The 25,184-nt window shown below is 41.8% G+C and overlaps 1 protein-coding gene and 1 pseudogene across 2 annotated transcripts in view; one reads left to right on the forward strand and one right to left on the reverse strand.

Annotated features, from left to right (window-relative positions):
• CHID1 (chitinase domain containing 1) overlaps positions 1-18,229 on the forward strand; it is an 89,437-nt gene extending 71,208 nt beyond the window's left edge. For both annotated transcript variants that reach the window (XM_033155427.1, XM_033155436.1), the window contains exons 11-13: positions 15,917-15,997; positions 17,556-17,598; positions 17,980-18,229. In XM_033155427.1, the coding sequence (XP_033011318.1) occupies positions 15,917-15,997; positions 17,556-17,598; positions 17,980-18,078 (223 nt within the window). In that variant the 3' untranslated portion in view covers positions 18,079-18,229. The remainder of the gene's footprint in view (positions 1-15,916; positions 15,998-17,555; positions 17,599-17,979) is intronic.
• A 5,685-nt stretch (positions 18,230-23,914) lies between these two features.
• On the reverse strand, positions 23,915-24,377 carry LOC117060878 (annotated as a pseudogene).
• Between the last annotated feature and the right edge of the window lie 807 nt (positions 24,378-25,184).

Genomic DNA, 25,184 nt, shown 5'->3' on the forward strand with positions numbered 1-25,184 from the left:
GCTTCCTTTCTCTATTTTGCTGCTTTGCTGGATAGTGGTGTCCCCCCCCCCCCGCTTCCTCTGTAATGCAGATAAGCAATAATAGAATCCTTGCAGAGGCAGTATGTTTGTGGTTATCTAGGTGGATGAGAGGCAAGCAAACTTCCTGTATTTTGAAGGACTGTACATTTTACCCTGGTATTGTTTAACACATAAAGATATTGATAAGGAAATGCCAGTTTCATATCAGCTTGTACGAAGGAAGGAAGACTACAAGACTAGCATAGCATAAATACAAGCGTGTTTACAGCAGGGGCTGCACCTTACAAAAGGGGGCACAAAGTTAGCATTTCATCGTTTGCCATAGAATGTATGGCACTTGGGAACTGTCTCAAGACATGATGGCGACTGCTAACTTAGAATCTCTGAAAAGGACCACATGCATTTATTCACAGACAATAGGTTTACCAGAGCCTATTAGTCTTATACAGTTTACAAAAATAAGTAAAGCAGTTCCCAGCAAAGGCACATAGTATAGTTTAGAACAAAACAGAAAAAGTGGCGCTTACCAAAATACAAGCATACTTCTTGGGCTCGCCAAAGGACTGCGTTGCCTGATTTCATAGTAGTTTATAAACTCAAAACTGTAATTGATATTCTTGTGCTACTACATATCTATTATTGATATTATTTTGATATTGATATTCTTGTGCTACTATGTATCTATTATTGATATTATTTTGATATTGATATTCTTGTGCTACTATGTATCTATTATTATTTTTTGAAAGATAAATGGAGATACCTGGAGTATAAATAAGACGGTCAACCCCCGATTGTGCATACATTAGTTTGTTTGGCCACAGGGTGTCTCATTTGTCAGATCTGTTCACACCTTTCTATTGTAATGCCGGGAAGATTTTTTATTTTTATTTATTTTTATAAAAGTGTTCTTTGATCTAAACCATCCGAACATGCAATATTAGGGCAGTGTACAATGTTAAGGTATAAAACACAATAAAAAAACTCCACAGATAATCATTAAGGTGGCTGGCTATTAAAATTAAACAGCTGCCAAGGCCTGTTGGCATAAAAAGGTCTTCAAGAGGCACCCAGAAGATAAAAGTGAGGGTCCCTGCTGGTAGAACATTGCATACCATGGGGCTGGCGACACTAAATATGTGCCTTCCAGTTGAGGCCAGGCAGGGCTGTGTAACACGGGCGGCATCTAGCAGCGCTCCTCAGGGTGATGTCACTCATTGAGCTGGGCTATAACGATTTTGGTTACAGCAGGGCCGGGATGGGGAGGCTGTAACCCTTCAAATGTTGTTCCGCAACTCCCAGCACCCCTGATCATTGTCTATGCTAGCGCAGGCACATGGAAGTGGGAGCTCAAAAACATCTGGAAGCCTACAGGTTCCCCACCCTGTAGTATGGGGCAGCCAATGTGATGCCCTCCAGATGTTCCCATCTTCCTTGAACTTTGGACATGCTGGCTGGGGCTGATGGGAGTTGGAGCAGAACAGTATATGGAAGGCACCATTTTGTCTACCTTTGCCTTAACAGGGAAAACAGCAGCGGCGGCGGCAGCGGGAGTATTCAGTGCTTCTGTTTTGGTTAATATTTTCAAGTTCTCTACTTAGCAAGGCTGATCTCTGTAGTATGAAAAGCTGAGGGCAATTGGACATTTTGGGTAGGAAGACTTCTTAAAGAATAGCCATGTTGCAGAAACTTTTCTTTCTTTTTTGCTCACAGGAACATATGCCTTATATGTAGTGCTGAACGTTTTCTTCTATCTTCCCTTTCTAGTTCAGTGGGATTCTTTTTCAAATTAAAAATATGCAGTTATGCTTTGCTGGAAGGTGCGCTGTATTCATGAATGAAGATTCCCCAAAGCTTTTGGAGTGTGTGTGTGTGTGTGTGTGTGTGAAAAGGGCATAGATGACTTGGCAGATAGCTGTTGTTATCTAAGATTGCTTCCTTTTCTTGAACTTACATCATTTACTATTAAAGTTATTGTATATCCAGCAATGCAAGAGGGATTATCATTAACTGTCTGAGCATAGTTTGGGAATATTTTTAAAAAACTGCAAAGTGGCAGATTGAGCTCAAGTTCTCAGGATAATGTGCAGCCAAATCCTGTGTGTTGTCAGTACATCTAGCTGTTAACCAGAAGGTTGATGGTTTGAGCCCACCTAGGATTTCTGCATTGCAGGGGGTTGGATTGGATGACCCTTGGCAGCCCTTCCAGCTCTACAATTCTATGAAGTAAATCCAATGGGGCTTATTTCCAGGTGGGGATGCATTATTTTGCATTGTTTTATTTTATAAATTTGTGTACTATTTTTACAAAGAAGTCTTAGACAAATATATAAAATACAGAACAGCCGAGACAAATTAGATATAACCTCTAAAATACCTTGCCTCGGCCATCACCAACGAGTACAAAATTGTAAGAGGAAATACTAAAATCACCAGGGCTATACTTCAGTGAGTGACATTTTTTCAGTCTCCATTTATGCTTATTCTCAGTTCTGAAGAGGAAGTAAAAAATATAAAGAGGCCTGTGGCCTCACCCCCCCCCAAAATGGCCCCTGAATTTTTGAATTTTATTGAGGCAGGCTGCATTTTATGTTGTATTTTATGCTGTTTTTAAGTCACATTTTAATCAATGTTTTATATTTGCTGTTAGCCGCCCTGAGCCCGATTTTTAAAGCAGAAAGGGTGGGGTATTAATAAAAATTATTATTATTATTATTAGTAAATGTTTTAAAACCAAACACACACAAAATAGATAAAAAGTATAGTGCTGCATCCAACATAGCACTTCATGAATGTTTTGTAAATACAAGGATTTCTGCTTGGACAGCAGAATTTGAGGAGAGAAGGCCCATCACACAAGCAGAATTTTTTGCGCTAATGGGACTCATTTGTAGAATACTGCCCATAAAACACAGAAATGCTAAATGTTTTCATCCAGTGCCAGCAATAATAAGGAAAATATCCTACACACACCCCAATAAAAAAATATGAACACAGAACAGGCCATAAATCACTCCACATGAAGTTCCCAAAGCCCAGGGAAATGAGAATGTTTTTTGCCTGGCACTTAAGAGCTAAACATGTTGGTGCCAGGCATGCTTCTTTGGGGAGAACATTCCACATTCAGATTGGGGTGGGCATCTTGGATATCCAGTAAGCTCTGCTTACTTGTCCAACATTGGTTTACCTTGAAGTCCATGATGATAGACCCATGGGAATGCTTCCAATCCTAGGGAATAATGCAGTTATGTAGATGAGTGTGGGGTACTCTAGGATTTTCCTAAAAGCTATACAGAAAGCAGAGTGTTTATAAATGCATGTGCTCATTAAGCATAATGTGAATTGGTTTTAAACAATTATATACACAGCCTACTTTCCTAACAGGTCATTTAGTCAAGGCTAGCATCTGAGTCACAAACCCATTACATTCAACAGTACTAATATTTTCTTAGAGTGGAGGTGGGGAAACTGTAGCCCTCCAGATGGTTGGGCTGAACATCAACCCTGAACATTGGCTGTGCTGGCTGGGGCTCATTGGGGTGAGGACACAGGTTACCTAACTGGTCTACCACCAGTAGTTGAACCTCCATGACCTGTCTGTGAAGGGTTTTGTCCCCTTGAGCTTTTCATAGTTTGTGAGAGATGGACTGGGCTCTGTTTACTGGAATTGAACTGTAAAAAGTGTAGGTTTTTTTGAACCTTACATATAAGCCTGATACATATACTCTGCTGAAGCTACAAATTCAGTTGTTCGGTTGGTTTCTTTCAGCACTCATGCACTAGAGGGAGCTATTCTTCTACTAGTGATGGAGCTAAAATTTCATTTTTAAAAATAGAGCACAAATAAGCCCCCCCCCATTTATTTATTTATTTTCCTTCTCATTTCTAAATGGGGTATCCTACCTGCAAACCTTCTGGTGTCCCTAGGGCTAGAAGGGACTTTTCTGGCATGTAGGAAAATCCTGCCCCTCCTCCCTACTTCCAGTTGCACTACTCTTGTGCTACCAACTCCCCTGCCCTAAGATATTTTAAACGATGAGGTCAGGTCATGCTATGTTGCTTTTAGTGTGATGTGCAATTGTGTGTGCGTCCATACGGACACCCACATTGGGATGTACATCCAAGGGTGCATTCCATTGAAAGAAGGGTAGTGCAAACTGATGCCACCCATTCAGGTTAATACATACACTCTGTGGTCCATGTGATTTAGATCTGTGATTCCTGATTCAGTAAGTGATGTGCATGCAACAACTGCTTCTGTGTGCAGATTTCCTTAGTTGGATTGGGCAAGGAAATGTGGGAAAGTAAGAGGAGGAGACATGCAACAACTTGATGATCCTCAGGAACCCTTCCAACTCTATGATGGTCTGTGGCATGATGCAGACCTACAATGAGAGGTGTAAAGTAGTAGAAATCTGGAGGGCTGCCTTCCATGAGCAAAAGTGCCTTCTGTTCACACAAGCACATTTGGGTCCACCCAATAATTTCCAGAGAACAATAACATTGCATTCAACATTTCTCTCTCCGTTTTTTCCCAATCAAGTAGAGCAGGATTGGTCAACCTTTTTGGGCCAGTGGGTACATTTCAAATTTTGAGAGTGTGCCATGAGCACCAGTCACAAAATGGCTGCTAAATTCCAGATTTGTTTTCTCCCAAGAAAACTGTACAGCCTAGTTGCTCTTGCCAGATGCACACCTTTCGCACAAATGGTTACCTGCCCTTTGGCATCAGACAAAGGGCAAGCTTAGGCCCGATGTCTTGTCTTGGGGAGAAATCAATAACAGAATAGAAATCAAGAATTAGAATTCTGTTTTCTTCTATAAAGCTATTTCAGGTTATAACAGGTTCTACCCTGAATTCCTATTCAGTCCTTCTGTTCTCTTGGTGTCTACTGCCTCAGCAAATCACCTGGCTGTGTATGTTATATTCACACGCTAGCAATTTGGATGTACATTTCTATTATCATGAATTATCACTTCATGGTTTATCTTCTTCTGTATACGCCGTCATGTGTATATGCAATGTGTTCAATCTGTGTTTTACACTTCTTGTAGTAGGCTCTGGCCTATGAAAACTTAAAGGTAAAGGTAAAGGGACCCTTGACCATTAGGTCCAGTCACAGACAACTCTGGGGTTGCGGCGCTCATCTCGCTTTACTGGCTGAGGGAGCCGGCATACAGCTTCCAGGTCACGTGGCCAGCATGACTAAGTCGCTTCTGGTGAACCAGAGCAGTGCACGGAAATGCCATTTATTTATCTACTTGCACTGTGTGCTTTTGAACTGCTAGGTTGGCAGGACCAGGGACCAAGCAATGGGAGCTCACCCCGTTGCTAGGATTCGAACCGCCGACCTTCCGATCGGCAAGCCCTAGGCTCAGTGGTTTAACCCACAGCGCCACCCGCATCCCTTAGGCCACTATTAAATAGCTTGTTTCTCAGGGGATATGCTTTGCAGCCCCCCCCCCATTAGTTGATGCATGCTAACATTGTGACCTTTATTAACTGATAGGTTGTAATACTGTTTTGACATTAAAATTCAGCAGTTGCTGCGAACTCTGTTGAAATCACAGTACTTTGCCTTGCTTTCCCAGTAAAAATGTCAAGAGATCTGATCACAGATCTCCTGTGTTGTATATTTAGTTTGACCCCTACACATACATGGATTTACCAACTGGACTTTTCTTGATCTATTACAGTGCCTGCAATTTCCCACCGAACCATGCAATCAAAAGCATTTTCTGTGTTTCCACCATGCTGTTCTTGTATTGATGCACAAGCGGGAGAAATTGCCTGCTGATAGAGTATTGCCAGTGTGAATGGCATATCTACGTTGCAACTGGTTTCTGATTGAAAGTAGTTATTACATAGTGAGTGTAATGCGTATTATCTGGCCAAAGTTAGACTTTGAAGTCTCAGTGTTTTCAGTTGGAAGAGAGTTAAGCATGTCTAAACCTCCCTTTGACATCTATAGGATTCAAAGGTGCTTAACTTTGTTAAGCGTCAGTGGACATTTCTGAGTCCCTGCATCTTTATCTTCATACAGGTAGCTGCATTTTATGCAAAATAGCAGTCTTATTCCCTCTAAGTGGGTTGCTGGTTTGGAGATGCACGGGGTAGTGAAGCTGCAAACAGGACAGGATTACAGACTAGAAATACCTCCTAGGTTGACTGAAAAATATATTTTAGAAGAATGTACACACACAGAGAGACAAACACAAACACAAAAATAAGGAACCGAAGACTACCCTTGCAGATGGTCATTGCACATGGCTCTCATGCTGCCAAAAAGCATTTGGAGGAGAAGCAGTGGGCAGGCATGTGCTCTTAACTGGCTAGTTAAACTGTCTGTCTGTCTCTATATATCTATCTGTCTATCTATCTATCTATCTATCTATCTATCTATCTATCTATCTATCATCTATCTAAAATATAAAAGCAGCCTGTGAAGAAAATGGGCTGTTATAAAAAATAAATAAAAATCTTTTAAGTATTTTCTAAGGTGACTGGGGGGGTTAATTTGTGGCCAGATTCATGACTTGAAGGATCCAGAAAAATAACTTGGAAGGTGTCACAAATTAATCAAGGGAAGATAAGATATATCTACCATAGGCAATTGTTTTCTGTGAAGCTTTTGAAATGTTTGTGGATTGAGGGGCAAATCAAAGGCAACTCCATGCTATAATTTAGCCAGGGTCTTCCTTGACATTGAGATCAGGAGGATCTCAGAAAAGGGGATAACCCTGTTGCAGTGGAGAATGAAGAAAGGAGAAGTCTTTAACTTAGGGACTGCCTAGTGAGGAAAAAGCTGGATGCACTTAACCCATTTTACTTTGCTCCACTTGGGAAATTGCTTTGTGTGCATGCAACCATACATTTACACTTTATTTCTTAAGAACAAACACCATCATCTTCCCAGTGAACTTTTAACATTACTGCATAAAACCTCAAAGCCTTTAATTTAATTTAAGTCGCCCCACGCACCAAGAGACACAAAGGAGTCTTAGACCGTTTGGTGAAAGGCAGCCTGGAGGAATAAAGACATTTCACCTGGCGGCAGCAAAACATAAACAGGAAGGGAAGGCACACTGGGGAGCAACACTACTTTGGCCGGATCTCCCTTCCCAGCAGAGTTAAATCTGGAGTGCCGTGACACAGCCTTCCACTTGATTCCTTTGAGCCTGGGGGAGGGGGTGTAAAGAGATGGAGGGAATAAGGTTCAGAGAACTGAAACTTCAAGATCCTTGAGGAATGCATACCCTCAGGATGTACCCCCCCCCCATATCTTTTAAGTTCCAAGATGGAGAATTTCTCCTGAATATGGAAAGCTTTCTTGAAGAACTTCAGGAGGGGGGGGGGGACCTTATATTTTTTTCAAGAAATCTCTCTATAAACTAATATATTCATGTGCATTATTCATATTACTGTGTCATTTTCAACTGCATCTTTCAACATGTAATTTCTTCTTCTTTTTGTCCCAAGCCCTAGACACTAAGAATAGTTCAGCCAAAGCTGTGCAAGGGTCCCCAAGCCATGTGGTTTCTAAGTCTGCAGGGAACTAAGGACAAAACTAAAGATACTCCTATGTCAGGGGTCAGCAAGGTTTATCTTGCTTTGGCTGGATCGGTCCCACGGAGATCCCTCTGTGGGCAAGATTGTGCCCGCCTGCAATTTTTGGCGTCTGCACATGTGCAAACGCAATTTGCGGTGCTGCAGAAGCCGCAGCGTCCAAGCGTGCGGCTCAGTTCAGGGGCAGCTTGTGGGCCGGTCACACGGCCTCTGTGGGCCGCTTCCTGCCCATGGGCCTTAGGTTGCTGACCCCTGTCCTAAGTCTTTGCTTGCTTCACTAATAGTTATGTAATCATTATTGTATTGTCACCACCATAGGTGCTAAAAGATCTAGAAAGCAGAGAACTTGCAGAGAGTATAAGAAGGGTTTTGGTCTAAGCATGTAGTTTTTTGGATTGGAGAGGTTTCTTTGTTTGGCCAAGGGACTGAAGCTTTCTTGCGTTTACATACAGTTCTCTGGAGCCACCCCCTTTCTTGGAGGGGGGTGGGGAGCTTTCTAGTGTACAGCACTCTTGTACCTGGACAGAAACGGACTTAAGGTACTTGCTGAGAAGCACTTTTAATTTTTGTGTGCTTTGCTTAGCGCTCCCTCATCATAGGTGTGTTTGCAGGTGCTCTTACAAAGCATCCTGAGAACTCTGCTATTTGTATGTGCTTGTGCAGGATCTTGCTTCATTTTCTTAGTGAGAGAAGAGCTTCTTAGGGAAATGATGCTTGATTTGGAATAAACCTGGGCAAATTCATATTCCGGGTGAGGTAATTGTATAGATCATGGCATCACTTGTTGTTAGCGTGGTGACAGTGTTCATGTATCTAGTACCCAGGAATAATCTCTAGGTACTGTTCTTTTCCGTATTTAAGACTGTTTTTTCTTCTTCTTTTAAAATCATGCTAAAAAGTGGAGGGTCGTCTTATACATGGGTAGTGCATAGGGTAGATGGTTGATGGTTGCTGCTGCGGCTGTCAGCAACTATTGTCCGTGTTATTGGTTGCTGTGTCAATGGGTTGTGTCGCTTGTGTGACGCTCTGGCAGTTGGGCGGGCAATTGGCAGCTTCTGCTGGCAATGTGACAGACGGGAGGTGGATTTTGTGATGTGTGTATATGAGTGATTTTCGGCAATTCTCTTAAGAAAAGCTAAGCAACCCTGGCTATTCCCCCCTCCCCAAAGCTCAACAACTCTGTGCCATCTCTCCCCCCCCATTTTCTTAAATTTGAGTCCCCAAAAATTATACATGGGGGCATCTAATAGATGGAAAAGTATGGTATATCCTTAATGTGCAAATTTCTATAAGTAAGCTGCTTGTTAATGGCTCAGGCTACAATTCTTGATAGCAATACAGGTGTGGAAGAAAAGAAAAGAAAAGAAAAGAAACAGCACACTTGCCTGTTGGACTAGACAAGCTGCTTTTCTTTTCAAATGTCTTTCCTCTTCAGCCACATGATCAGCTGCACTAAAAGCATTTGATATTTCTCCGCACTATGTTATGAAAGCCCTTCCTTAATATATGGTGGTATTGTGGTTTTCAAACAAGTAGCTAACAGAATCTTGGTGACAACCAGCAAATGCATAACATGTGGTTTTACTGGCAGTCAAAGTCTGTCATCTTCAAAAGAAGAAGAAGCCAAATTAAGATTAATCCCAATAATTTGACCATTTACTTCCAAGATTTGCAACCACAATCTCCTCATTGAATTATAGTTTCACCAAAGGTGCATGAATTTGAAATACCATTTAGAGCACATGAACCAATTGGTTTTGAAGAATTCTGTTTATTCCAGCACAAATCATCTGCTGCCTAAACTGTCTAGTATTGAAGCTGCTGAAAACTAACAAACTGATGAAATCTTAATACTTTTATACGAGCTCCCAAATCAATAATTATTATCAACATCTCTTAACAAGCAATTTTTTAAAGGGTACTTTTCTTAATAAATGACTTGTTCAACAACTGCCTTCTTAATTAGTTGGCTGACGCAGCAATAATTAATGCTTTACACATTTTCCCAGCAAGTGATTCCAGGCGGGCCTCTCAACGCTCTGCTCCTTGGGAGAATTTAGGATAAGTGCCACATGTTTGATGGCTAAGCAATTTAAAATTCCTTCATCAGCCATCATTTTGCAGGGTGACTGGGTGTAATTATGCATCATGGCTGCCTGTTGATCATTGCAACTCTCAGGCTACAATTTGCTATTTTTCCAAGCAAGGTAGTTTAACCTATTTATTCTAATAGAAACCTTCTAAATTCTATGAAGATGTGTATTTATGCAGGGGTACCCTCTTCCAAACTGAGGTGAATACTGGAAATAAACTTCAGTGTACAGTCTAATTGAAGCATTTCACCAGAAGTTGATATCATTTGTTCTTAGACCAGAGAGTAGGCTCAACGATCAAAGCCAATTCATCTTAAGTAAACAAGCTTATTCCCTCATTCTGTACAGAGAACAATACTCTGCATCTCATTTCTTAGATGCCAGTTTTGTGTTTTTCATGGGATTGCTTGGATCTAGGTTGGCCTTGGCAAATTAAATGACTTTACCTTTAATCTGTTGGTCACTAGACAAAAATGGTATTTTCTATGGGTTGCAGCATGTCCAGACTGCTTTTCTTCTTCTTCTTTTTAAAAACTACAGTCTTACCGTTCTGTCAAGGTGGGCTAACCTGTCAAAAACAGTCCCACTGTAAAGAGTGACCTGTCAAGTGTTAAGAATGGATAAACTGAAAAGAACAATATATGGCTTACTGAACAAATGCTAGAGGGGAGAAATCGGGATATAGTCTGTAGAGCCCAATGCCCTGATGCTTTGAAAATAACAGGGAAGTGCAGTATGGGCAAGGGAAAGCTTAATTAACACTTGCCACTGGTAATAGAAACAAAAAGGGAAATTTTGCTTACCTTTTAGCTGCGGAAGAAGTAACTGAAAATAGCATGTAAGAAGCGAATACACGGACTAAGTTAACCAACGTAACAGCAGAACGATGCATTAAATGTGCATAAGTAATTATGAATTCATGGTATCACTTGCCTGGAAAAAGAATATCAGTTTAAAAGTAAGTTTGATGTGTCATAACATATTTACATTTCTCTTAATTTTAAGCATCTGTGCACCGTTAACGTAGAAGCTTAAGTGTTAAATTTTGCAGAGTAATTCAAGTTACTGGATCAGTTGTATGAGTGTTTTAGAGCAGCATTTAACTTTCTCTGTTAGTTCCCCACCCATATGGTGAGTGATGGAGAGGTTGTGACTACAATCTACAGTGGTGCATGGAATCGGCAATAGGTTCTCTGGGGTTGTTGTTGTTTTGTTTTATATAGAATTTCCTTACTTGACAGCTTTTCTAAGTGAAACTTAGAAACTTACAAAAGTGAAACAGCATATGTGTACAAGACTCAAGTGTTTTTATTTTATGAGAGCTTGAAAAGCAGCTTGCATGGCGGGGTGGGGAGAGGGAGCTGTTGAGAAGAGAATGCTCTAAGAAATTTAGGGTTGTGTACTTACACTGTGTGAGTGCTGCTCCGGGTCCCATTAAACTTTATTTAGAAATGTCAAGGTTTACATATGGTCACTGCTTTCATTAAAACGTTAATGCTGCTTAACTGCTCAAATAAAGTATGCCTTAAGTACACAGTGCTGGTGAGAACACTTTTGAACCGTCTGTTGTTGTTTTTTAATAGGACTCCTGAATTATTCAGTGAGCTCACAGGTACATGGCACAGTTATTCTCAAATTGTGTTTACCCAGTAGCTTAAATGCCACCCGCTGTGACATTTATTAGCACACCCCTCTGAGGGCCCTGCACAATGCAGAGGGGATGGTGATCTCTAACAAAGGGTGTGTTCACACCTCTCTGACAGCAAAAACTGAGCAGTAATTTAGGCTGTGTTTATTTTACCAATTAGTCTGCATCCAGTTGTCTCCCATTGCTAGTTTTTGAAGCTGCATGCATATGACATTAGCAACAGTCCATATTGATTTTGCAGTTCCTCGAGAAATACAGTGAAACCTTGAGTTGCGGATGTAATCCATCCCGGGGGCACGTCCACAACTTGAAGCGTTCACATCCAGAAGCACTGCATCTGCGCATGCATGCGACGTGATTTAGCACTTCTGTGCATGCGCGAGCAGCGAAACCCAGAAGTAACTGTTCTGGTACTTCTGGGTTGCTGCAGGACGCAACTTGAAAAGACGTAACCTGAAGTGGACTCAACATGAGGTATGACTGTACAGTTGTGTTTTTCATCAAACCAGTTTCAGTCCAGCTGGGAAACTGAAGCCACATTCACTTCATGGTTAAGCCAGGTGCATACATTTGAGAGCACCATTGCACATACATGGAGGAGCACACCTGGGCAGATGACAGCTTCATAAACAGGAGCTCCAGAGCGGTTGCAGACTTGGGAAAACCAAACAGGTAACACAGGTGAAGACATCTGTGTATAGCAAGGTGCAAATGTGAATTGAAATGCAAAGGGGGGTAGGGACAGGGAATGGCTTCACTGCATTTTAAGTGGTTAAGTGTGTACCATATTTTTCCGTGCATTAGACAAGGTTTTTTGACTCAAAAATTGTGTCAAAAAATGGGGTCGTCCAGGACACGGATAGTGGCATGGGGGAGAGAAGCTGTGTGCTGCCAGCCAGCCAGTTGGTGGGAGCGCAACTTCCCCTGATGCCACTGCATGCAGGAAACGATCTAGGGAGTGTTTCCTGCCTGCAGCTGCATGGGAGAAGCTCAACAACTTTGGGCCATCTCCCCTCGTTTTCTTAAAATTGAGTCCCCAACAATAGAGGGGGGTATTATACATGGAGGCGTCTTATAGACGGAAAAATACAGCACATAGCCTCAGCAATAAAGTGCTTACATTTGATAGGTAATGCAAGTGAAGTGGAAGGAATAGGTTTAATCGCCACTGAGGTTAGCATGTACAGTGCTGGGGCTTTACTATTGAAGTAACTTCTGCAGCAGGGAATTCTCAGCATACATTGTGAACTACAATCTGTTCAATCTTTGAGGAAAGCCTTGGCAGTTGAAAGTGTACAACTGGCAATCTGATATCACTGTGACATCACTTCCACGAGTGGGACTTTTCCTTAATAAAGATGGTGGAGAGATTTGGAAGTTGGTAGATTAAAAGAACACAACCCAAAGTGCAGAGTTTAAAATATGCCTCTGCACATTCTACCAGCTGTAATCTTTCTTTCTTTCTTTCTTTCTTTCTTTCTTTCTTTCTTTCTTTCTTTCTTTCTTTCTTGGTAAAGAAAAAAGTATTGGAAGATTTTTCTTCCAATTCGAAGTAGAGATTTGAGGTCATGTGCAATAGACAATTTTTCTTGCCCCATTATAGATCATTCCTGTCTCGAATGCTGAAGAACCACAGCATTTTTCACATCCCAGCCAAAGTGCATCTTCTACATACAGCACCCTTCAGAAATCATAGAAGTCCTCCCCCCTTTTGAACCTTTTCTCTCATGGTTAATTGCATCAGAATGTGTGTTGCTTTAAGGGCCTGGCTACCTTAATATTTTTATTTATGTTCAGGGGTTTGATGCCACAATTTTAAATAAAATTGCTCAATCCCATATGTAATTGGAGCCCTGTTATAAACAGTGGTATTGCTAGTGCACTGAGAGGCACGTAAGAATAATTGACAGTGACTTGGCATGGGGTAGCACAAACACATGTGCATGTGGACTGCTGGAGCTTGGAGATCTTAAGCCATGACACCCAGGCTAGGAGCAAGTACAGAAAGAAGATCAGCCCCTTTGTGGTTTTTACTTTACTAGAGAGCCAGTGTGGTGTAGTGGTTAAGAGCGGTAGATTCGTAATCTGGTGAACCGGGTTCGCATCTCCGCTCCTCCACATGCAGCTGCTGGGTGACCTTGGGCTAGTCACACTTCTCTGAAGTTTCTCAGCCTCACTCACCTCACAGAGTGTTTGTTGTGGGGGAGGAAGGGAAAGGAGAATGTTAGCCACTTTGAGACTCTTTAGGGTAGTGATAAAGTGGGATATCAAATCCAAACTCCTCCTCCTCCTCCTCCTCCTCCTCTTCTTCTTCTTCTACCTTCTTTTATCCTGCATCTGCCTGTCACTGTATCTCCTTTGCAATAACCACATGTATGATTTTTTTCAAGGTCACAGCCACTTTATCCAAATAAATCTTCTCAGTGCTCTCACCAGCTCAGCAACAGACCAACACTACTTGTGATGCGTCTTAGGGCTCTGTCAGTTGATCGATAGCCATGCTGTTGCTGTCTGGCAAAGCTGATTTGGCACTGGTGGCAGCAATAAAAGGCAGAAACCCCTAGAAGTGCAGACTTTCAGACCCATTTTAGGTGTTGGTATCATCATCTTCCAGGCCCAAAGGAAAGGAAGTATTCACTTCTGTGATTTTTATCCAGTAAGGTGCGGTTGGACCTCTCTAACCTTGTGTAGAAGAATTGTGGGCACATAAGATTTGCCTTTAACCACCTGTAAAGGCTGTAGTTCTGTTCAGGATTTAGATGTATAGAAATTAAGTTTCTCCAGTTTAGAAGAGACTGCACTTCTCCACTTCTGTGCGTGCGTGCGTACACACACACACACACGCACGAGAGAGAGAGAGTCTTGATTGAAATTTCAGGATGAGCAAAGCTGATTATTATTTGATGGAAATCAGTTGAATGTCTGTAGCATCTGAAATGGAAGCTTTCTAGTAAAATATATAGCTAAGGTTGATTGCTCTGAACAAAATGATGAGCAGAGAAATATCTGTCACACTAAAACCTTACACTGATGGGGCAGATGGTTTCTTAACACAACTTAGGGGGAAATAGAAGAGGTAGAATGGCTTTTTATTTGGCACAAAGAGAAGCCCACAAGGTTTTCTGGCCTTAATAGCCATCCAGAAACTTGGGGTCAACAGCTATCTGCACCTCCCTTAAGGAGCAGCATATTGCATTTGGCCTCAGGCTGTGCCTCTGAATCTTAACATGAGGTTAGAGATGATCTCCACATCCACGTTATGGAGGACAGTAGGGCAGTGTTCCTGCTGTGCTTTAAATACCCACATAAACAAGCTCTCTAGCTTGCAGCTGCAAAGGGATGTGTGGGGATTGTCCAGCAGTTCCACTGCGTTTCAGAGGCATTGGGAGGGCTTTGGAATCCAATGCAAAGGAAGCAGATGATCTCTGTCCTTTTGCATTGCAGTTCTTTCCATGTGCCTTGGAAGCACAGGGCCAAGACAAACCCCAGCCTTCCTATTTAATTTCAAGCTGGAGTGTGTGTGTGTGTGTGTGTGTGTGTGTGTGTTGGGAAGACTATTCATACCATTGAGTTGTGCTTCCAGGCACCTCCGAATTGCAGTACAACAGCAGGGAGATTCTCTGCATCAAGGATGCAGTTCCTTATGCTTACCACAATGAGCATGGAAGTCATAACCCCTCTCTTAACACAAGTTATCTGAATGTAGCCTTGATGTTCTTCCTTGTAATTTCCAGCTGTTACAGGGGTCACTAAACACACAGTCCTTATAGGACTTTAAAAATCCATGTCCGTTATTGACCAAGGTGGTGCTCCTTGAACCAGAGATTCTGCAAACAGTAAAAGAAAATTCAGACTTCCCTACCAAGGGCTGCCATACTGGAAAGAACTCTTGTGTGAAAGACTTCAAGCAAAGCGAAAGATGAAAGTTGGTGTTGATTAATTTTGACATGACAAAGTTCTGCTCATCTTCAAAGAGCATTTGCCTTGTTCTATTTTTGAATGTAGTAGAGGGCAGGGGATGAAGGTCACCCACTTGGAAGAACAATAGAGTTGGGGTATTTGCAAAATGGAATTGAAAAGGAGGAAGGCATCCACTATTAGGGCTTTACCAGAAATGGACAAAACTTGTTTGTGAGATGCTTATTTGTAAAAGATGATAGATAAATAGTGTACCGGTACATTGCCTGGTACTGAACTGAAAATGGAAGCAGGTAGAAATATAAATACCACAATATTTCTCAATGTACAGAAGAAGGGGATATTGACATAGTCTATAAAACATGATTGGCTTGTTTCCCTTCACAAAAAAGGAGAGAGCTAATTAAAAGAAAGAAAATAATAATTTCCAATGCTACCAGAACTGGAGGGCACATAATGAACTGTAAAAGAAAATACCAAATGTATGATCATGCTATGGTGCACCTCTTCGCAATAAGAAGCTACATGGTATGGTTGATGCTGTACATGACATCTCCAACTATATAAATGTGTGGCTGGAAGGTGGTCATTTTAAAATATAATGTTACTGTTGCTATATATAAATTTTAGAGAGAATTCAGGAATTCTGTTCTTTTTTCCCTTTTTTAGGTATATAGAAATCTTGAAGGAGCATAAACCTAAGCTGGTTTGGGATGAACAAATAGCTGAACACTATTTTGAATACAAAAAGTGAGTTGCAATCATAAAATGTCCCCCACACTCTAGTATTCATTTGCTTATTTTTAAACAAAATTCATGGGAGCAGCTGCCTCCAGATTTTACTTTACTCTAAGTAGAGGAATGAAAAACTGTTGTTGTTTTATTTAAAAAAGTAAAAAACAGCATAATAATCAGTTCAGCAATACTCAGTGCAATTAGATCAATAGCAGGATTTTGCCACCTTTGCAGTAGACACGTGCCACTCCTTTAAGGAAAATAAGAGGATTCAGTGAGGAGTTACTGTGAAACTACCCTTGATTTTAATAGCAGTCTAGTTAAAATTATGCACGTGTATCAGGATGCACATTATTTTGTTGTAAATTTCTAGTGGAAATTAGACACCAACCTATTCTCAAAAAGTAGCTTTCAAAGGGTGAAATCAAGTGTTGGGCTATTACAGATGTTCTGTCTCCACAAGTATATCAGCTTGCCAGACAGAAAGATTCCCCCTCCACCCACATGCTGTTCTGGGGTTTCTCCTGACCCCATTCCCTGAGCCAATTTTAGGGGTCTGGAAGAACACGGTGGGGAAGAGATGGGGAAAACCCCTACAGCGCAAGTGAAACCCTTGTTTAGGGCTTCCGCTGACAGGGTTTGTTAGGTAAATCCTGCCCAATGTCTCTTGTGGCGTACTTAAACTGGCCACTTTTTAATTGCAAGAGCCCCATGTTGGTACCCTACTTGAAAATCACCCCTCCCTGGTTGCTCCTACATGTACTGTTTGCAGCAAACAGCACCTTTGGGTGCAAATGGCAGTGTTAGTAAGCAAATGTAAGCGAGCTTTTGAAAAAATTGTGAATAACATGTAGTTTGGCCCTAAGCATGCTCTCAGAGAATTGAATGCCAAGAGGCATTGAATTTAAGCAGTGCAGGTTGGGGTAAGGGGCTACCATTCGCCTTTAGATCCTTTTAAGGGCACAACTCAGAAAAAGAGCAAAACATTATGTGTGGCATTCCACCATGTGCCCCTTTCTGAGCAGCTGCTGTTCTGCTCCTCTCCTTTCTATCCATTAGGTAATGACCACTGGACTATATAATGGTTTGACCAAAGCACTTTCCTCTTCCACCTTCCCACCCCCTCACTTTAGATGGATTTTGGCTACCCACACGGCAGAAAAGTATGCCCACTTGTGAAGCATCTCACCTGCAGTCGCTGAGAAGTCTAGATTCTAAACTAAATGCAGAAGCCAAGAAATGAAATCATAGAAGTTTAAACAACTTATGCTCACCTTCAAAACCCTTTGCCCTTCAATCAGCCATTGATTATACTAGAAGCTGCTTCTGGACAACTTAGCTAGTTCTGAGTTTTTTCCCAGCCTGCAGTCTACTTTAAGTACAGTCTCTGTCTCTGTCACTCTTTCTTAGTATGAACTTCATTATTTTATTGTACAAACAACCCATAATTCTTTGTCTCTCCCTTCTCTGTTCCCTGGAAAGAAACAATTTCAGGGCGGGATAAAATAGGCAAGATGTACGTCTCATGATAATATCAATTTTCATAACTGTTCTCTCTTTTCGTGCTTTGTAGAAGTAAAGGAGGCAAGCATGCGGTCTTCTATCCAACTTTAAAGGTATGTACCCTTCTGTTTTGGAAACAAAAAGGAATATGGCCAAAGGCTCAATCTGATTTTAATGGAGTTGGAATGCATCCAAAGTGCGAGTTTATTTTATATACAGTTACTCCAAGGCAGGATGTATACATCAGCTGAATAAATTGGTTGCACATTACATTCTTCTGTTTGCTAGGAACAAATTGTCAGATTACTTAATGACAAAAATTCAAAGCAAATGCTGTTCAGTTTAATGGCTTCTTATGAAATAAAACGAAAGATATTTACGCTGCTTAGTTTTTGTTTCTGTGCAACGCCCCCCCCCCCCCCGCCGCTGATCAGTTCGTAATGTCTATATTCAGCAAAATTAATTATCCTTCATGTGTCTCTTGTGTTTTGCAGTCCATCCAACTGCGGTTAGAGCTTGCAAAGGAACTGGGCACAGGAATCGCCATCTGGGAACTTGGCCAAGGACTGGATTATTTTTATGACTTACTTTAAAAATATGACACATCCTTTTTTTCATTGACATTTCATCTTCAATCAAATGGAGCTGGAGGGGGGGTGCAGGATGGATTTTTTTGTGGGGAGGGGGGCAATGTAATTTATATGGAATCAGTTTCAAATTTTCCCAATAAAGAGTATCTTTTGAGTTATTGCGCTTCATGTAGTGCATGGAGATGGGTAAAGTAAGGACAGCTGCCAACTCCAGTGTTCTGACAAGGTTACAGGAGAGTTGACTACAGCAAGAGGAGGTAAGAGGTATTTATTTTACTAGTTCTTTTTTCATGTATAAAGCTAAGTCAGGGTGTAACACTTGCAAGCCGATCCTTGGCATTCAGTGGGACCTACTCACAGGTAAGAATGCATAAGATTCCAGTGCTAAATTGAGTGCCTGAAGTACACTTGATCATACAGCCATTTAAAAATGTTCAATCCCTGCAGTTGCACTTTGACAGATTGGATAATGTATGTGATGGGAGATGTCAGGAGGGCAGCAACCTGTTGATTCTCGCTTTTCCTCATGTTGGCTTTTGAGTCTACCATCCGTGGATGACACACAGCTCTTTGCTGATCCAAGTGACAAACCTGGCTGTTCCTCTGGAAATCACGATCAACCACAGCATCCTTCCGATGGCTCTGGTAGTTGGTGGCATGGTATTGCGGTGCTTCTACTTCTGATTTGCAGAGGGTTGCACTTCTATTTGGCCATCTGGTGCTTGTGCTATGGGATTGCACAAGATTCCAGAAGGGATTCCTCAAGGCCACCTGGGGATTTGGGAGTGTAGTACCACCAGTATGCTCTTGACACCCAGCTCTGTTTCTCCTTGGCATCTGAGTCAGGAGACGCTGTGGAAGTGCTCAGCTGCTTCCTGGATTTGATAAGGGACTGGTTGAAGGCCAGTAAAATGAATCTTAACCCTGACAAGATAGGGGTCCTTTGGGTTGATAGTTCTCAAGTTCACACAGGTGGTGGGCAAATAGTTCAGGATGGAGTTGTCTTCGCCTTGAAGGGGCAGCTTGCAGGTGCTCCTTGGTCCAGTTTTGACTGGCACTGCTTGCATGGATGGTATCTTGCCAGTTTTGAAAAAAACTGCCCTGGTTGTGTGTGTATTTGTGGGCCTTATTCAAAGTGCTGGTGTTGCTTACTTCTAAATGTCACCTCCATCAGAAATTAGGGTTTTGTTTAAAAAAAAAAAGAGGGAGGGCAAGAACTAGCACCTCAACAATGGACTATCCTCCCTAGCAGATATGCCTCGTGCCATCTTTGCCATCCTTCAAAAGCCAGGCAAAAATCTTTTTCATTACCCAGGCATTTAAAAGCATTTTTCTATCTTAATTATTTTAGACTTACTATGCTTTTACACACCTTTTAGCTGCTGGTTTTGTTGTCGCTTTTTATCGTTGCTTTGTTTTTTTTGCAAACGCCCTTGAAACGTTGGATAGAAGGTGGCATGTGTATTTATTCCTTTTTTATAGTTCTTTTATTACCTTTATATCATTCCTTTCTTCCACCATGGAATCCAAAACAGCTCACATGCGATTCCCAGGTGGTTACCTATCCAGGATTTGATCAGACCCATACCTGCTTATAGCTTCAGCAAGATGGTGGTCTAATGGACCTTCAGATCACAATAAATAAAATAATTACTGTGCAGAGAAGTTCACGGGCCAAGAAGAAAGCACCTGGAGAAGGGACAGGCTGAACATTGGGAGGTTGGAGGCACTAATAATTTTTAGCATTTTTTAATGCTTAAATATTCTGCTATGGGGTTGCCTTCATTTACTGCTTAATTTAAAGCTTTCTTTAAGAAGAAATGTTCCTCATATACTTATTGCATGTATTCATTCAAAAGAAAAAGCGCTTTTAAGTGAAGAAGCGCAAGTGTCTGATACCACTGCTCAGAGGGAATGCTAGGAATGTGACTGCACAGAGAGAGGACAGGAATATTGTACATTGCCAGAGACACCTATGTGGTCGTACTTAAAGACCTGCTGGTGTTCCTGTTTCCACTTACAGCACTTGCTAAGATAATGGTTGTACTTTTGTCCCCGCCCCACTAATTAATCACAGCAGGGAGCTTGCCTACATCTGCTGTCTTCAAGCAAATAAATCCTCTGCAATCCAGTGCTGATTAAAGTCCCATTGATTTTCACCTCTTTGATTCACTTCTGGAGCCTCTTGACTCCATGTGTATTATAAAGTATCCCACAGCTTTCCTAATCAGGCCCCTGCCTCACTTTGCTGTATCAATACAGCTGTAATTTGCCATGTGGATCTTTCTATTCATTTAACCTGAAGGTTGCTGGTCCAGTCAAAAGGAATTTGAAATAATACTGGGGGACAGAGGCAGCAGTGTGCAGAGGTAACAGGATGTCTTGGGAGGTGTGCTGTCTTCCAGGTGCAAAGATTCATGATGTGAAAGAAAAGTTGCCATGTCTTATAAAGCCCATTGACCACAACCCCTTCCTTCTGATTCATGTAGGTGCAGACGATATTGCCAGACACAGCCTTCAACATATAACAAGGGCCTATGAGACTCTGTGCAGGAAGCTGAAGGGCCTTGGGACACAAAAGTGGTTTTTCAACACTCCTTCCTGTTGAAGGTCAGGGCCCAGGAAGAGAAAGGAATTAAACCACTGGCTGTGCAGGTGGTGTCGTCAGAAAGAGTTTGACTTCTTAGACCATGGTCTCTGCTTCCTTAAGGAAGGCCTTCTGGCAAGAGAGTTTGAAACTAAATCCTGAGGGGGCGGGAGACAATATTGCAGATGACAGGGAAACACCTCGTACTGGGGATAATAGCTTCATTGATGCACAGAAAACTGAGGTGATGCTCCAGGGCAGGAAACTACAAGAAGAAATCAGATGGAGGGAATGACTTGTGGTTTCAGTTATCTATATACTAATGCACAGAGTATAGGAAACAAGCAAGATGAATAGGAGCTCTTTTTATTGTTTGTGGCTTTTTACAGTTTTATATATACATATCATATTTTCATCCTTATGTTTAATGAATAGGAGCTCTTAATACAGGATGGCAAATATGACCCAATACTGTTAATGCCTATTAATAGTGGAACGATCCCCCTCTCCTCTCCTCACATGCTATTCAAAGGGATCTCCTGACACACACCTCTGAGCCAATTTTGGAGGGTGCAAGAGGCATGCATCGGGGAGGAAAGGGGGAAAATCCCAGTTCCACACGTCCTTATGCAGAGCATCTGCTGACAGGAGTCATTAGTTAAATCCCACCCAGTGTTTCTACATTTCCACTGTGCTCTCCTATCCCCATACAACTTGGGAACTAACTCTGCTGTGGGCCAGGCAGGAGGGGAAAGTGGTGATGATGCCTCTGTAGGGGGCTCCCGCTGCCCAAAAAATCAAAACCCTACAATTTGGGAACAACTAGGGAAAAGGTGGTTATTATGAATTGTTTTAAATTAACATTTATTCAGAGTAGACCCACTTAAATTAATGGACATGATAAACTTACATTAATTTCAATGAGTCTACTCTGAGTAAAGATTAAATGATTACAGCCCAATGCCTTTGCACTGTTCTCCCCCAACCCCCAATCTGGGAACAAGAAAAAAAAAGATAATTCCCTTGCATGTCATTCCTTTTGCCTTACCCTTCCAGATTTGTTCCTGACTGGTTCTCCTGGATTTGTTACTGTTTTCCTGTGTTACCTTCATGCTTCTTTCAGCAACTTGTTGATTAAGGTTTTTCTTGTTCAGACTGTTGAACCCATAATATAATGCTGCAGTGTAGAGTGTTCCTGTTCAGGATTGCATCCCATGCATACTCCATTCTGTTTTCCTGGTCCAGGTAGGGCTTATTTTTCTTCTCCCTTTGTGTTTTTCCCACTTAAAGCCTTTTGTACATATGCAAACCTTGAAGCTCCTCTGAGCTTGCCAGTTTTGGAATCATAAGGATTGGCAATTGGAGAATGAGTTTGTTGTTAGCGTATATGGTCGTTTATTCTGTTTTCAATCTGGATGGTGTTCACTTCATATAAATTCTGAGTGTGTTACTTATACTTTGGAATTTGTTCTGCTTTTAATATGCTATTTTGCAGAGTGCTCACTTTGTGTTAGATGTTTATGTTCAGTTCATTTCCCCTTCCACTGGTTTGTTTTGCAATCTGATGATCAGTGTGCATGAATTTCATTTGCAATGTGCACAAGTTTGATGAGGTGCACATCAATCTGTTTTATTTGGGTTCTCAAATGTGCTTGAAAGGAGACAGTTTTGTTGGTGGCGGTGTCATAGCTGGAATTACTTATTTGCAGGAGTCTCTTAACAATGTACCGCAGAACATCCACTTAATTAAAAACAAAAGAAAAAAAAACTTTCCATGATTGTGATTGGACTTTATAATCTTCAAAAGACCTGGGAGAAATGAAGAACTAATAATTGACTGAACTAGCAACATACAAGGACTAGATCATACTGTAGCTGGCCAGCTAAAATTTAGGATTGCCTTGTAAATCCAACTGGTAGAGTCTTACCAGAACATAGCGAGCAAGAGTTGTGGGGGTGTTTTTGAGGCACCAACCGCTACTACAATGTCTGGTTCCATATTTAATTTCAGGACTGCCCTTTTTCCAGACATCAATTAGACAATCTCTCCTGTATACCCAAGAAGGATATTGAATGGGAGGGAAACACATTAAGCACCACCACATTAAGCAGTCACAGAGATGACTAATGTGTAGTTGATGTTAACTACAAGTCCAGGGCACAGGAGCCTGACCAAGGAGGCTAGTTCAGGTAAATTTCTTCCCCTCTTCACTTTCAGTCTGTGGTTTCTTTCAGATAAGTGCCCAGACTGCATTCCATTTGTTTCAAGCAAGAGCAGATGCATTCTCCCTCAGCTCTTATTTGTTCGTTTTCTTATTAAATTGTGTATCCCCACTCCCTAGGAGTGCTCTTGTTCAGGGATCAGCAACCTTTTTCAGCCGTGGGCCAGTCCAGCATCCATGTGGTGGGCCGGACTATTTTTTTTGGGGGGGGGGAATGAACGAATTCCTATGCCCCACAAATAACCCAGAGATGCATTTTAAATAAAAGGACACATTCTACTCATGTAAAAACACACTGATTCCCAGACCATCCGTGGGCCAGATTTAGAAGGCGATTGGGCCGCATCTGGCCCACGGGCTTTAGGTTGCCTACCCCTGCTCTTGTTCTAGGTGTCAGTCAACCTTGAACAGGGCCTGAGTAATTCAGTTCAGGCCCTTGGACAGGGGAGATTGATAGACGGGGAAAGGACAGGTTTCAACTGGTTTCAACTCCCACTCTAAAATTCTGTTCTCCTACCAACTGTAGGTGAACAGGAATAGCAACCTTTCGGGGTCATACTGTATTTGGAATTTTGAAAAAAGTGCTCTGGATGCATACTCACAAAATGGCTGCTATCATGGCACAGAATAACACCAAACAGCTGCCACATCTAAAGGGACAGAAAAAGGACCACAATGTGGTGTTGGCATGCTCCTCTCCATAAATGGAGGAAGAAAAGTCCCTATATCCCTATGTCACAGAGCTCTTGGCACTTCTCTGTTCTGAACACAAGAAGGTGTTGGTGTCCGATCCTGGCATCTTGCTAAATGTGGGCAACTTTAAGGTGGTTTGCTTATTGTAGGAGAAGCTGACCCAGTACAAACAGGAACTAAGCAGACTCATTATTTTTTTTACAAAAAAAACCCCAACCAGATTTATTTCTTAAAAAAGATCAGCGGCCACAAGCGCAACTAAAATTGTTTCATCCACCGATTTGAAACATAAAGACACCTGCATTTAAGTTATTTCGGGGGGGGGGGGACGGACCCTTATATCAACTTATATGCCAAATGATCTTATGCCTTCACAACAATCAGGTGTGGATGGTCTTTCAGAATTAAGGGCAGAATCTTAATGTTTAAGGGCATCAGAAGACAGTGTCCAGAGGTCCAACATTTTCAAAATGACCATTTTTTTCATGGTTTCAGCCAACCCTCAGTGGAGGAGCTACAAGTACAGCTCCATCTCCTCGGACAAACAGCATCGGAATATTCCTTTTGGTAGATTTATAAATCTCTTCATAGGTTTCTTCATCAATTTCTATTGTTGTCACAGTCTCCTCAACATCACCCAAAATCATATTTAAGTGCTGGTCATTAGCATGTAATCTGCCTCGAAGTTCTCAGTCATTTCTCATTTTTACATAAATTTGTTCATCAAGACTGAGTCTGATGAGATCCAAGGGCTTTTCTACAGTATTTGTGGTTTGTCGCTGGTCCACCTCGTCCCCCATTTTTTCAAAGCCCCTAAGCAGACTCATTTGATCTGCCCAACGTCTGGTTCCTTTAGGCCAGACTTCCCCAGCATCGTGCCCTGCAGAGCTGGTTGGACTACGGCCCCCATGACCACTCAGCATTGGCCATGCTTGCTGGGATTGAAGGAAAAGGGCCCTCAGACCACCTTGTAACTAACTGTAGACCAACTAAGTCCACAATAACAGCACCCAGAATCCTTCTTTGGAAAGTCTCGTGCTCCTGGGCCCCCAAAGCCCCCAGAAATCTCCAGAATTTTACTGGGCAGAAACATTCTACCCAGCCCTACCTACTCGAAACCACCAGCTTATTTGTGGGTGGCTCCACTTCATTTTCAAGTTGATAGGCTCTTGACCAGCCGCGTTCTTTGTTAGCAAGAGTGATAAATAACATACCTGGGAAAGAGAAAGTGGCAGTGGACTTTCATTATCTTCCGTGCATTTAAAAATATGAAGACAAAGGACTATCAGCACCACAGTGTAGCACAGGAAACTTCTGCTGTTTGTTGAAATAATTAAAATGTTTTATACCAGCGGTAACTCTAAGATGATAGGGCATTTTGTCAAGTTAAATATAAATTATAAGTAAGCATTATTTGTCTGGGGAAAAACATTGTGAGAACGCAGTTTTGCTCAGTACTGTTATTAGGCTGTTCCAAATTGCTTGTGTTAGCAGTTAGGCATTTAAGAGGAGACAAAACAACCGTAGAGCCAAAACAAGCCCCTGCTTTTCTTAATTAAGCTTTTCTTAATTAAGGGGGGGGGAGTGGAAGGGACTGCACAGATAAT

Source organism: Lacerta agilis, chromosome 1 (assembly GCF_009819535.1).
Source record: "Lacerta agilis isolate rLacAgi1 chromosome 1, rLacAgi1.pri, whole genome shotgun sequence".
In the NCBI taxonomy this organism is placed as follows: domain Eukaryota; kingdom Metazoa; phylum Chordata; class Lepidosauria; order Squamata; family Lacertidae; genus Lacerta; species Lacerta agilis.